Source organism: Podarcis bocagei (genome assembly GCF_964188305.1).
Source record: "Podarcis bocagei genome assembly, chromosome: 16".
Classification (NCBI taxonomy): domain Eukaryota; kingdom Metazoa; phylum Chordata; class Lepidosauria; order Squamata; family Lacertidae; genus Podarcis; species Podarcis bocagei.
Genome location: NC_138142.1, coordinates 10,015,238 through 10,028,299, shown reverse-complemented (window position 1 = coordinate 10,028,299; position 13,062 = coordinate 10,015,238). Strand labels below are relative to the sequence as shown.

General features: G+C 45.0%; 1 protein-coding gene across 1 annotated transcript; it reads left to right on the top strand.

Moving 5' to 3' along the window:
* The first annotated feature begins 9,520 nt into the window (after positions 1-9,520).
* On the top strand, positions 9,521-12,060 carry LOC308575967 (uncharacterized protein). The gene is made up of 7 exons (XM_081175148.1): positions 9,521-9,961; positions 10,101-10,180; positions 10,302-10,410; positions 10,502-10,585; positions 10,820-10,924; positions 11,234-11,285; positions 11,388-12,060. The coding sequence occupies exons 1-7, from the start codon at positions 9,620-9,622 to the stop codon at positions 11,417-11,419; spliced, it is 804 nt and encodes a 267-aa protein (XP_081031274.1). The 5' UTR covers positions 9,521-9,619; the 3' UTR covers positions 11,420-12,060.
* Positions 12,061-13,062: the final 1,002 nt, after the last annotated feature.

Sequence of the window (13,062 nt, the reverse complement as noted above, 5' to 3'; positions counted from 1 at the left end):
TGCCCACCCCCCCACACACACAAAGGGGGAGAGGGACCCAGAACAATGGTGGGCAAACTCCTATATCAGGGGTCTGCAACCCGCGGCTCCGGAGCCGCATGTGGCTCTTTTACACCTTTGCCGTGGCTCCGTGGCGGATACTAGCGAGGGGAGGAGGCGCATTGTGTGCCCCGACACTCCCCACTGTGGCAGGCGCTGTACTGGTTGTGACGTCACATGGGGGCGGTGCGTGCGTTAGTCACGCACCGTCCCGACGTCGCCTTCCCGGTTTTGCGGCTCCCCGTTGTTGTTTTCTTCGGAAACGGGTCCAAGTGGCTCTTTTTGTCTTAAAGGTTGCAGACCCCTGTCCTATATGTATTAACTTTTGAAATTCCCCGCCCTGGTGCTCAAGACCACCCCCATACATATATCACAGAAGGGGTGTAAGTCAAGACCACCCCCAATACCTCATACCTCAGAGAAGGGGCTAGCAGGAAACCCCTGCAAGGGTTTACCTGGAGAGCCTGGCCATTCTTTTGTGATGATAACTACTTAATTTCAGAAATCTGAAATGTGCCCTTAAGACAGGATTTGAGAGCAAAAAGACAATGGGGAGACAATATTTGAGGTAAATTTGGAAGGGACAAAATGCTTTCAGGACTTTTTCTGTGGGCTTCAGACATGTGGTATATATATATTGGGGGTGTGCTTGGTACATTTATGAAAATTTATTTTATATATGTAAGACCTTAAAATTCTTAGAACAGTAATAATATTGGATGGATCACTGCAGATGGTGACAGCAGTCACAAAATTAAAAGACGCCTGCTCCTTGGGAGAAAGGCGATGGCAAACCTAGACAGCATCTTAAAAAGCAGAGACATCACCTTACAGACAAAGGTCCGTATAGTTAAAGCCATGATTTTCCCAGTAGTGATGTATGGAAGTGAGAGCTGGACCATCAAGAAGGCTGATTGCTGAAGAATTGATGCTTCTGAATTCTGGTGCTGGAGGAGACTCTTGAGATTCCCATGGACTGCAAGAAGATCAAACCTCTCCATTCTTAAGGAAATCAGCCCTGAGTGCTCATTGGAAGGACAGATCGTGAAGCTGAGGCTCCAATACTTTGGCCACCTCATGAGAAGAGAAACTCCCTGGAAAAGATCCTGATGCTGGGAAAGATGGAGGGCACAAGGAGAAGGGGACGACAGAGGACAAGATGGTTGGACAGTGTTCTCGAAGCTACAAACATGAGTCTGACCAAACTGCGGGAGGCAGTGGAAGACAGGAGTGCCTGGTGTGTTCTGGTCCATGGGGTCACGAAGAGTTGGGCACGACCAAATGACTAAACAACAACAATATTGGATGATAAAAATAGTATAATATTAATGATATAATATAATGATAATAATTATTATTATTTTATTTATACCCCACCCATCTGACTAAGGCTGCCAGAGCCACTCTGAGTGGCTTCCAACATACATAAAAACATAAGAAAACATTACACTAGAAAGCAAGACCCCGAGGTGGTTATCACCAGTGGAAGCCAAGATTTCTAAAAAAAGGCCCAATATGGAGGCCTACTGGCCAAAATATTGGGAATTGATTGAAAGAGTTGGAGATAATTGGAAGCTCCAAAGCCAGGACAAACTAAAAAACAAGGTGCGAGATTGGTTACATTATGCTCAAATTCAAGAGGTATTTAAAATGGATAAAAAAGTGGGTTTCCAGTTGGAGAAATCGAAACTGGAGACGGAGTTACTAGAACCAAAGTCTAAGGTACTTTCGAGGATGTATGACTTGCTGCTTAAATGGAACACACAGGATGAGACAGTTAAATCTGCTATGATAAAATGGGCACAGGATGTAGGACACAACATTATGTCTGAGGACTGGGAAAGGTTATGGAACACCGGTATGAAATTCACGGCATGTAGTGCCTTGAAAGAGAACATTATGAAAATGGTATACCGGTGGTACATGACCCCAGTCAAGTTGGCTAAAATATATCATCTTTCTGATAATAAGTGTTGGAAATGCAAGGAGGCAGAAGGGACATTCTTTCACCTCTGGTGGACCTGCCCGAAAGTAAAGGCCTTTTGGGAAATGATACATAATGAGCTGAAAAAGGTATTCAGATATACCTTTTCTAAGAAACCAGAGGCCTTTCTTCTGGGCATGGTGGACCGGAAGGTGCCAAAGAAGGACAGAACCTTGTTTATGTATGCAACCACAGCAGCTAGGATTCTTATCGCAAAGTTCTGGAAGACACCAGATTTACCCACACTGGAGGACTGGCAGACGCAGCTGATGGACTACATGGAGTTGGCAGAAATGACTGGCAGAATTCGAGATCTGAGCGAAGAAACAATGGAGGAGGACTGGAAAAAATTTAAGGACTATTTGCAAAAACATTATAAGTTGTTTGAATGTTAAGATTGCGCACGATTAAGAAACGTTATGCTTCTGCAATTTATTTTAAGTAAATGACAAAGTAAGTATTGATGGAAAAAAACGAGACAAATTAGAAACAAAATATTATGTTTATTAAGAGTGTTAAAACTAAATTATAAATTTTCGAAATTGGTAACATAATAAATTTAAAGGTATAATAAGATGGGAAACAAGATAACAAATTGCTGAACTGGCTAGAATAATGAATGCAATGCTGAGAGGATGCGAGGAGGTCCAAAAAATGAGCTGTCGAAGGACGTTATGAAAGTATCTTAACTTTTTCTTCTTTTTCTTTACTTTTCTTCATATATAAAAAAAATGTTTCTTGCATGTTGCTGTGTAAACAAATCTGTTAACCTATGGAAAGAAACGCAATAAAAATTTTTTATTAAAAACATAAGAAAACATTACGCACTTCCCTATACAGGGCTGCCTTCAGCTGCCTTCTAAAGGTTGCATAGTTACTTGATCTTCTTGGCTCCAGGATCGCACGACTCCATGCCCTCACAATGTTTCTCTGATGAAAACAGGGACATCATAGCACAGCCTCCAACATTTCTCCAATGAAAATAGGGGCATCCTAAGGAAAAGCGGGACTTTCCGGGATCAAATCAGAAACCAGAATGACGCTTGGAGGATCTGTACTCTCACACACACCCCTGCAGTGTCAACCAACAATCCACAGCTGAGGGTCTTTCTTAAGAGCAGCTGAATTTATTTTTATTTTATACCAGAACATACGCCTCAGTTTGTAGAGCATGAGACTCTTAATCCCAGGGTGGAAGCCGTGCCATGTTGGGCAAAAGGATTCTTGCATTTCAGAGGGTTGGACTAGATGACCCTTGTGGTCCTTTCCAACTTTACAAGAGCTGCTTAAAATGCTGCTAAGTTACCCATTCCTGCAAAACTCTGGAATCCACGGCTCAACAGAAACTGGTGTCAGTAGTGGGATACGAACCATGCTTCCATTCAGAGACCAAAACAGAGGCAGAAGTATGAATGGCTTTCTGCTGCGAATGCCAGCAGGCAGACGCAGCAATACAGAGTTTTGCTGCTTAGCAAGAGATTTGGGGAATTTGTGACCGTTCTTCACTGTGATCAGATTACACACTGAGTACTCGTCTCCCGTTTACTGTGCAAGCAAATCAGCCAGGCCATAGCATGAGTTCCTGCCAGCCATCTCATCCTAGGTCACCCCCAATGCAGCATCAGGCAGGTGAAGTCACTAACATAAAAAATATATACCTAAGGCGAATTCTGGGACTCCAGAATCCACAGATACCTGCACAGTCCAGCTCAGGTGTGGGGAACCTCTGGCCCTCCAGATGTTGCTGAACTCCTGCTTGCTGGAGTTAACAGGAGTCTACTTGCAGTCTAGCAAGAGCTGGGGTGGCCAAAGGTTCCCCGCACCTCACCAGAGGAAAAGGATTCTGCATATGCTCAGGAGCACATTTGCCCTGCGGTCTTTGAAATGCTACATTTCCCTCTTGGAGGTCAAGGATTTCTGTGCATGCTCCAGGACATCCAGCCAAGGTGCCAAAATTTTGGTCAGCCAAAGTTAGCTGCTGCACTCTTGAGACACAACTTCTGCTGAAATTGCTGATAAATTTGCACTGGCTTCCTCGCCCTTTGAGACTATCTGAGGTGGGGACTGGAACAGACCTGCCTCTTTGAGGACTTGTTAATTGATTTTAGCACTCCTTTGGAAAGAAGCAGGTATGTGCTCTTTGCGACTGGGCATATTTCCAAATGTGAATTCCGCAGAAAAACAACAGACTGTGGAGCATTCATGTGCCCATGGCTCTGGAATTCATGTGCTCCCATGCCAGAGAGGTTTTATGAGCGAATTTGATGGTTCCTTTCCCCACTTAGGCCGGACAGGTCCGCAACATGCCTGCCTTTAATGTTATGGCCCACCATTAAACTTGCATGCACCACGAAATGTGCCCCCCACATGGAAAGAGCAGGCTGCATTTACCCTTTTCTCTCCCGATTTGAGTTCCACCTGAAAATTATGTGGCAGAAGTTACAAATGCTTTCAAATCCATGCCCTGCTTAATTCACAGAGTGCAGAAGGGTAGTGATATGATTAAGCCCCCTGCGCAGCAAACGTAGAAAAAGAGAGGCACCAAGCACCTTAGAAACAAATGGATTTATCGTGGCAGAGCCAGTCGTAGGGCTAGAGAGTTTGGGATCAGAGCATTCTGCAGGCGGAACAGCAGGTGCCTCCGAGTTCTGACAGAGGAGCATCACCACTCAGGAAGGGCCAGGTGGGGCCAGGTCCTGGGGGGGGTGGTTGCCACGGTGACAAGGACCCGCCCTCCTTTGTGACATCTCTTGCTTCTCCTTTAAAAACCACTGACTTGCAGGCGGCCATTGTGGGTTAGTGAGGAGAACGGAGAGAGGTGGTAGCGGCAGTTGGTGGTGGCAGTTAGAGGAGGAGTGATTTGTTCTTTTTTGTTTTCTTATTTTGATTTTGATTTCATTTATTACTTTTATTTGATTTATTTGATTTGATTTATTTTGATTTTCTTTTATTCTTTTATTTTAACACTTTTATTTATTTTAATTTATTTTTTGTTCTTTGTTTTAATTTTTTTGTTTTGTTTTTTTGTGCACACCTGTGCATAGTCTGTATAGTTAGGGTTTTTGTGGACATGGGCAGACTGTAAGTAGCACCCCTTTCTCTTCATCTACGGGGGGGGGGGTGTGTGTGTGTCACAAACTGGGAGGTTTTTCTGGCAGACACCTGAGTATCAGGTTTGTCCCTGTCCCTCCCTTGACCTCCACCTTACACCCATTCAGTGAAACAAAGAAAAATATATACATGGTCCTGTTTCCCAGCCAAGTTGAGTACCCCCTATTGTACTGGCCAAGTCCCCAAGCCATGTACGATAGGTTGGATCCACTCTGGTCCTTGAGATGGCTACCTGTCTGGCACTCAGAGACCAGGAGGGCAGTGATGATCACCCCGGCAGAAGGGTTGCTGTGTACGTGGTCTCATGCTTCAGGGATGATGGCTGCCCCTAGCCATGTCCCAAGTGCCTCCTCTGGTCGCCATCTTCCTTCTGAGCAGAAAAGGGTGTTTTAAGGCAGATCAAAGAAAAGGTTTTGCCAAAGAACAATCGCTATGGATGAAGAGGTAAAAGAAATAATGGTCAAATGGGCACAAGATATCGGCCATACTATACATTTAGAACAATGGGAGAAACTCTGTCGCGAGGATATTCGCTTTACCACCTGCTATACGATAAAGGAAAATTTGGTTAAAATGTTTTACAGGTGGTATTTAACATCAGTTAAACTCGCCAAAATTTATAAATTCAAATCCAACCTTTGTTGGAAATGTAACAAAGAACCTGGAATGATAATTCATATGTGGTGGGGTTGCAAGGAAATAAAGAAGTTTTGTGGAATAATACATCAGGAACTTAAGAAAATGCTAAACAAACCCTTGATAAAAAAAATCCCGAAGCTTATCTGTTCGGGTTGGTGGACAAAGCGAATATCTTCACGACAGATTTTCTCCCATTGTTCTAAATATATAGTATGGCCGATATCTTGTGCCCATTTGACCATTATTTCTTTTACCTCTTCATCAAATCATAGTCCAATAATAGTATAAATTTTTGATAATAATTTCCTATTGTTTCGAAATATAATGGTGCTAAATAGCAATTGTTCTTTGGCAAAACCTTTGATCTGGCTTAAACACACTTTTTAATTGTATATATTGCCAATTATCCATCCCATATTGTTTTAATTCTTCGTATGTTTTTAATTTTAACTTTCCTTGGTCTTCTTCCAGTATTTGTCTATATGTTGCCCAGTTCGGATTCATATTGTGTTTTTTAACTGCATGGGCTTCTAATGGAGAGATCCATAAAGGGATTTGTGGCTCTAATAGCTGTTTATTCCTAAACTTTAAGACTTTAAAGTTTATTCTAAACTTAAAACAATGAATTTCTGAGTATATGCTTTTTGAAGCCATTATGTACCTTAACCTTCTCGTATGCTAGGTAGGTCTGCCATCCATACCTATTGTCAAAACTTTCTAGATTTAAAATACTAGTGTTTTCCAATATAATCCATTCTTTTAACCACACCAGACATTCTGCTTCATAATATAATTTTAGATTTCGTAATGCCAGTCCTCCTCTCTCCCTTTTAGCTGTTAATAGTTTATACCTTATGCGTGGTTTTTTTGGTTTGCCATATGAATTTTGTTAGATCTTTTCTCCACTCATCAAAACAATTTTCTTTCATTATTATTGGTATTGTTTGGAACAAATATATCTTTTTGGGTAAAACATTCATCTTAATTATAGATATTCTCCCCAGTAACGTCAGCTTTAATCTACTCCTGGTTTCTAGATCTCTTCTATTTTCCTTCCAGGCTTTTTCATAATTGTTTCCAAATAGATTAATATTTTTCATCGTCAATTCTATACCAAAATATTTTGCTTTTGTAACAATTTCCAAACCCAATTTCTCCTGTAGTTCGCTCTTTTCTAATTCCTGTATGTTTTTTGCCATAAGTTTTGTTTTTGACACATTTATCTTGAAGCCTGCTACTTTCCCGAACTCATTCATTATCCTCAGTGCTTTCATTAGACTGTTTCCTGGCTCCTCAGGTGCTAATATAATATTGTACGCAAAAGCTCTAATTTTGAAAACATCCTTGCCTCATGTAATTCGCTTTATCTCTTTTTCTTTCTTTATTTCTAAAATCAGGATTTCCAAAGTTAGTATAAAAAGGAACGGTGAAAGCGGGCATCCTTGCCTGGTACCTTTCTCTAGATTTCAAGGATCCGTCTTTTCACCATTTATTATTAAACATCCCTGCTGGTTTTCATATATTGTGTTTATTGCTCTGCAGTAGTTTTCAGCAGTCCTACTGCTTCTGCTACTTCCTGAAGGAACGATCTTGATAGGTTATCGAAAGCCTTCTCGGCATCTGTTAACATAAACGCCGCTTTTTTGTTGGGTCTCATTTCCAAATATTCAATTAGATCAAATACTATTCTCCTATTTGCCATTATATGCCTATTTGGGAGGAATCCTACTTGGTCTTGGTCTATTACATCCTTTAGGACCGATTTTAGCCTATTTGCTAATATCCCCGCGAACAATTTATAATCATTATTTAATAATGATATGGGTCTGTAATTGTGAACTAATTCTCTAGCTGTGCTTTGTTTGTGAATTAATACAATATTGGCTTCTTGCCATGACTTTGGTATTTTTCCTTCTTGCATGATCTCGTTCATTAATTTTTTAAAAGGCATTGTTATAGCATCTTCTAACCTTTGGTAGTGTATCGCGGATAGTCCATCTGCACCTGGAGCCTTCCCCAGTTTAAGATTGGAAATGGCTTGTTGTATCTCCATTGTTGTTACTGGTGCGTTTAGCTGCTTCCGTTTGGTTTCACCTATTTTTGGGATTTGTTTTCCTTGAAGATATTTTATAATTTGTTGTTGAGTTTCTGCACCTTTTTTATATAGATTGGTGAAGTATTTTACAAAGCATTTATTTATTCCTTCTTCTGCCACCACTGTTTTTCCTTCATATACTACTTTATTTGTCTTTCTCTTTGTCTTTTCTTTATCTGCCACGCAAGTAATTTACCTGGTCTGTTTCCAAATTCAAATGATTTTTGTTCATCCATTTTAAATTTCTTTCTGTTTCATCATTTAAGGGTGTTGAGAGCTGTGTTTGTAATATTTTAATGGTTTGGTTTGCAATCTCTTTTTTGGTGTTTTCGCTAATAATTTTTCTTGTTTGCCTATTTCTTCTTGTAAATGCTTGATTTTAGCCTCTCTTATTCTTTTTTGTATCATGTTTTGTTTATACAACATGTTTTTAGATTGGCCTTGAGATAGTCTTTAAACCTCTTTTGTTGGCCACCAGCATTACACCTTCCATTTTTAAGTTTGGAATAGAGTCGTTGCTTTGGAAGACAATCATCAGGCATCCGCACCACATGACCAGTCCAACGAAGTTGGTGTTGAAGAATCATTGCTTCAACACTGGTGATCTTTGCTTCTTCCAGGACACTGGTGTTAGTTCGCCTGCCTTCCCAAGTGGTGTGTCACATTTTTCGGAGACACCATTGATGGAATCTTTCAAGGAGTTGGAGATGGCGTTTATAAGTGGTCCATGTTTCACAAGCGTACAGTTGGGTTGGTAGTTCAAGAGCCTAGACTGAAACTTGAAAGACTAGTTTCAATGGACCAAGAATGGTTTTCATGGCTGGTTCTGACTTTCCCCTTTTCCCAGTGGGAATTCCTACTTGTAGAGCAGAGGCCACGGCTGGTCGGCAGCTGCAGTGCCTGTGTGCTTTGTTCTGTTGTTGTTGTTGTCAGTGCTTTGTGCTGGAGGGCACTGTTTCGTGGCGCTCATTGGTTGCTGTTGGATATTTGGATAGTCTGAGCGGATTGGCTGAGCGCCTTGCGAGCAAAAGGCTCAGCCTTCATTAGGGCAAATGTTCTACCCTTATTTATGGCAGCCTTTGGAATAGAAAAAGGAAAGGACTGTGTCAGGATGTCTTTTGTGGGGACATTTGCAGACGTGAAGGTGTTGATCTGGGGTACAGTCGGAGTGGGGTATGGTGCCTGCTGGAGGGCGAAACCCCCGCCACCCTTTCCAAAAATTCTGGTAACAATGCTTCATGAAATTTATACACTGCTTGACTGCATGAATGAGGGGGCCAGGCTCTCTGGGCCCTGACATGGCGGTAGCTCTTGAACCCAGAGCACTTGGGACCTCCTTTCTCTCTCTGCCAGCCCTTCATGCTTTGGGCTGCCTCTTTCAGGCTCTGATGATGCCCCTTCAGGTCACTGAACTGCAGAGAGATGGAAGGAATTGGTCAGAGTGGGCCGGCAAGGATCAATTAGGCTCCACATACGTATTTCTGTTCTGCCAATTCGCCAGTGGTTCACTGTATTCTCCAGACTCCCCTCCTCACCCCCAAACACCCCCCAAGAATTGGGGCTGCCAGCATCTGAGTCACTCTTTCCGCTCATCTCTTCTAGGATCAGGTGCTTAAGGCGCCTCTTCAGGCGCTGCCACAGGGTGGCCCCCAGCCAGACACAGAGCAGCCCGTGGCGCCAGGTAAGCCAGTGGCCCTCCTTTTTTGGACAGAGGAGGGCAGGGATGGGCATGGGGGGCAACTGGTCCAAGGATGCAAAAGAGGACTCACCTCTTCCCCTGTCCTTCTGTTTGCAGTGCTGCTGCGGTTCAGCATCCCAGCCCCAGGGGTAAGTATTGGAGAAAACAAGAGCAGGGACTGGATCCCTCAGACCTGCCCCCCGCTGTCCCCCGGGCTCTTTGCCCCTCACTCTGCACTCTCAGATGCGGAGAAGCCCTCCCCTCACGAGGAACTGACAGCCTGACTTTTGCATTTCAGCTGCTAGAGGATGAACAGCTTTACATCCTGGGGGTCATCAACAGCTGCCAGGCAGCTGAGCTCATGGGGCGCCGATCCCTGATGTGCTCCAAGGAGGAGACAGCCCATAAAATTCTGGTGAGTGGTGGGGGAAAGGGGTTGTGCATCTGTGGGGAGGAGGACCCTGCTGGCTTAGGCCATGGGGTTGCCATTCCCCTGCAAAGCCAAGCCTGGTGTTCGGGGTCGGAGCTGATTTTCCTCCTCTGTTCTCTTCCAGGACATCTTGGGGCCCTTGGAGCACTTCAGGGATTGCCCCCTGACCTTGGCCCTTGCCTTGGAGGCCCTCCTCCAGCTAAGGTGAGTGGGGTCTTTGGCGTCGATGGGGTTGTGGGGGGGGGGAGAACTCCAGGGGGAAAGAGCAGGCGGGAGGGAGAAAGGGGCAAGGGAGACTCTAACCCTCTCCCTTTCATTTCTGCAGCACGATGAGGCCCAGATTCACCTCTGACATGATTAGTGCCATCCTGCACAGGATGTTGGAGGCTGTGTTGTGTGGGGCCAAGGAGGAGGAGGAGGAGAAGAAGAGAGAAGTATGTCCTTTGTTTTGACTTCCCTTCACAGGCTCTTTCTTCCTCTTCATCACACCCTTGCAGAATCCAACTCTCTTCTCTTTTCCCGCAGGAACTGAAGAGGCACTACCGGCTTCTGCTGGGCAGTCTTCTAATGGAAGCACCCAACCCTGGCACCCTCCTCCAACTCCTCAGTGTAAGTGTCCCTATGGCATCCGGGGTGATTTTAGGGTTGTCGTCCCCCCCGTCCCTTACCCAATGGACTGCCCCATTTCTGGGGCACAGAGCCTGTTTGCCCCCCAATTTGGTCCAAGACCAAAGCTGGCAACCCCTCATGGTCCAGAAGTGCCATGGACTCCGTGGTGGGGGCAGTGGGGGCCGCTTTGGCCCAGACTGGCCCCTGACTCTGAAATGCTCTTTCCTCCTGCAGGACCTCAGAGGATACGCCCTGGGGGAAAGTGGGGAGGCACAACAACTTGCGGCCAGCAGCATCTCTTTGCTGCTGGCCATTGCCAGGAAATATCCCAAACTCAGAGTAAGTACCTTGCCTTCTTCTATTCATTTCTTTGGTTACTTCCATCCCCCCCAAGATCACATCCCCAAGTGATCTTTAGCGCAGAATTTGCGGGGGGTGTCCCTGGGGGTCAGGATGAGGCCAGAGGCTTTTACTGCCCCCTTTCCTGCTGCTGCCCTTCCACCTCTGCCCAGGAGGCTGCAGGGCCCAGGGAGGTCCTCTGGAACAAGGGACTGGGCCCAAGACAGAGGGAGACCTGTCCTTCCTGGCTTGGCGCTGCTTCTGTGCTCTCTTGCTCCCATCTGACCCCGATTTTTCTTTCCCCTGCAGATGACAGTCGTTCGGCCGGAACTGGCGTGCTTCCGCCGGAAGCCAAAAGAAGGTAAGCCCCACACCTTGGAGACAGTGCCCTTTGACTAAAGGCCTGTGGGGAAATCTCATTTTCATTTGCATTTGCATTCTCTTCTCATTCTCTTCCATCCAGATGACATCATCATTGAGGATTTAGAGCCGTAACTGTCTGCAGCGACACTGGAGCGGCCAGGATCTGAGGATCAGGAAAGCACTCAGCGTCGGCTACTGGAACAGTTTGAACTGCTAGAGGACCACAGTAGGCGACTCACAGAGCGGCTACACCAGTTGCAGAGCCAGGCGGGACCTGAGGGTCAACAGAGGCAGCAGCTAGAAGCCGGTGAGTGCCAGCCAGGACTGTCCAGTCGGACTCTAAAGAGAGAGTCAGGAGAGATTGCTGGAGACCCCACAGAAGGGGCTCAGCAAGCACCAGCAGAGATGGCAGATTTCCAGTCTTCCCAAGTTGTAAATATTGGGGGAGGCATCCCTTTTGAACTTCTCTCAGAAAGCAACTGGCTGAGTTGGTCAATAGAAATGCAGCAGTTGTTAAGGAGAGATGGACTATGGGACTGTGTTGAAACTGAGGTTTTGAGACGGGACTCTACTGAGAAAAGACGGCTGGATGAAAGGGCTCGTGCCCAAATTATGCTGTGTTTGAGCAACTCTCAGTTATTGCATGTAGCAAATGCCAGCACAGCGTTTGAGTGCTGGAATTTATTAAGGGCAATGCATGTCAGAGAAACTGCTGGAACTATAATTTCTCTGACCAAAAGGCTGTTCAGGACTGTTATGAAAGAAGGTGAGAGTTTGGCAACTCATCTTCAAACACTGAAACAGAGAGGTAAGCGTTAGGATGAAACTGATCAAACCTACATTATCCTTTCAAGTTTGCCTGAAAGCTGGTTGCCTGTGATTAACAGCATAGAGAGTATGCGTCCCCGAGATCTGACCCTTGAGTATGTGGTTGGAAGATTGACCGAAGAAGCAGAAAGAAGGTCAGACAGACAGGCTGAACTCCAAGAGCGGAGGAGTTACAGCCGAGGGGGCCAGCAGCAGAATCTGCCAATGGGGCAACGCCAAGTTTGGGACTTGGGCATGGCGGTGAGGAGATGCTATAGATGCAGCCAAGCCGGGCATCTCCAATGTCAATGCAGGGCAAGACCTCCAGGAGACGACATGGAGCAGAGACAGCAATTGATGCAGAAATGTAAGCAGAAGGGGTTCTCTTCAGGGAAGAAGAACACGCGTTCTGCTCATCTTGTGTCTGCATTTTCTCGAGAGGAGAGGAAGATACCTCGAGGAACATGGTTGCTGGACTCTGGTAGCAGCAGGATTATCTGCAACAGTCGGGAGGACTTTAAGACCCTGGGGAAGCCAGCTGATGGAAAAGACTCAATCTATCTTGCTGATGGTCATAGAAGCAAGATTGATGGCCAGGGAACATGTTTCCTGCAGTGCTTCAACACTACTCTACCAGAGACTCTGTTTGTCAGCAGTTTGGACTGTTGTTTACTGTCTGTAAGCTGTTTGATTAATGCAGGGTATAGTGTTAAGTTCACGCAGGATGGTTGTCTGATAAAGAATGGAACTCAGGTATGTGGCCATGCAAAGTTGAAAAATGGGTTATATGCAATGCAGGTCAAGCCTGTTAAAGCAGCCCAGGTGGTTCAGGATAATTTGCCGGTTCATAAGGGGTGTGTACATCAACTGCACAGAAAACTGGGTCACACCAATTTCCATGTGCTTTCAGAGATGCAAAAGGTGTGCAAGAACCTAAAAGTAAATAGCTGTAACTGTTTCCTAGATTG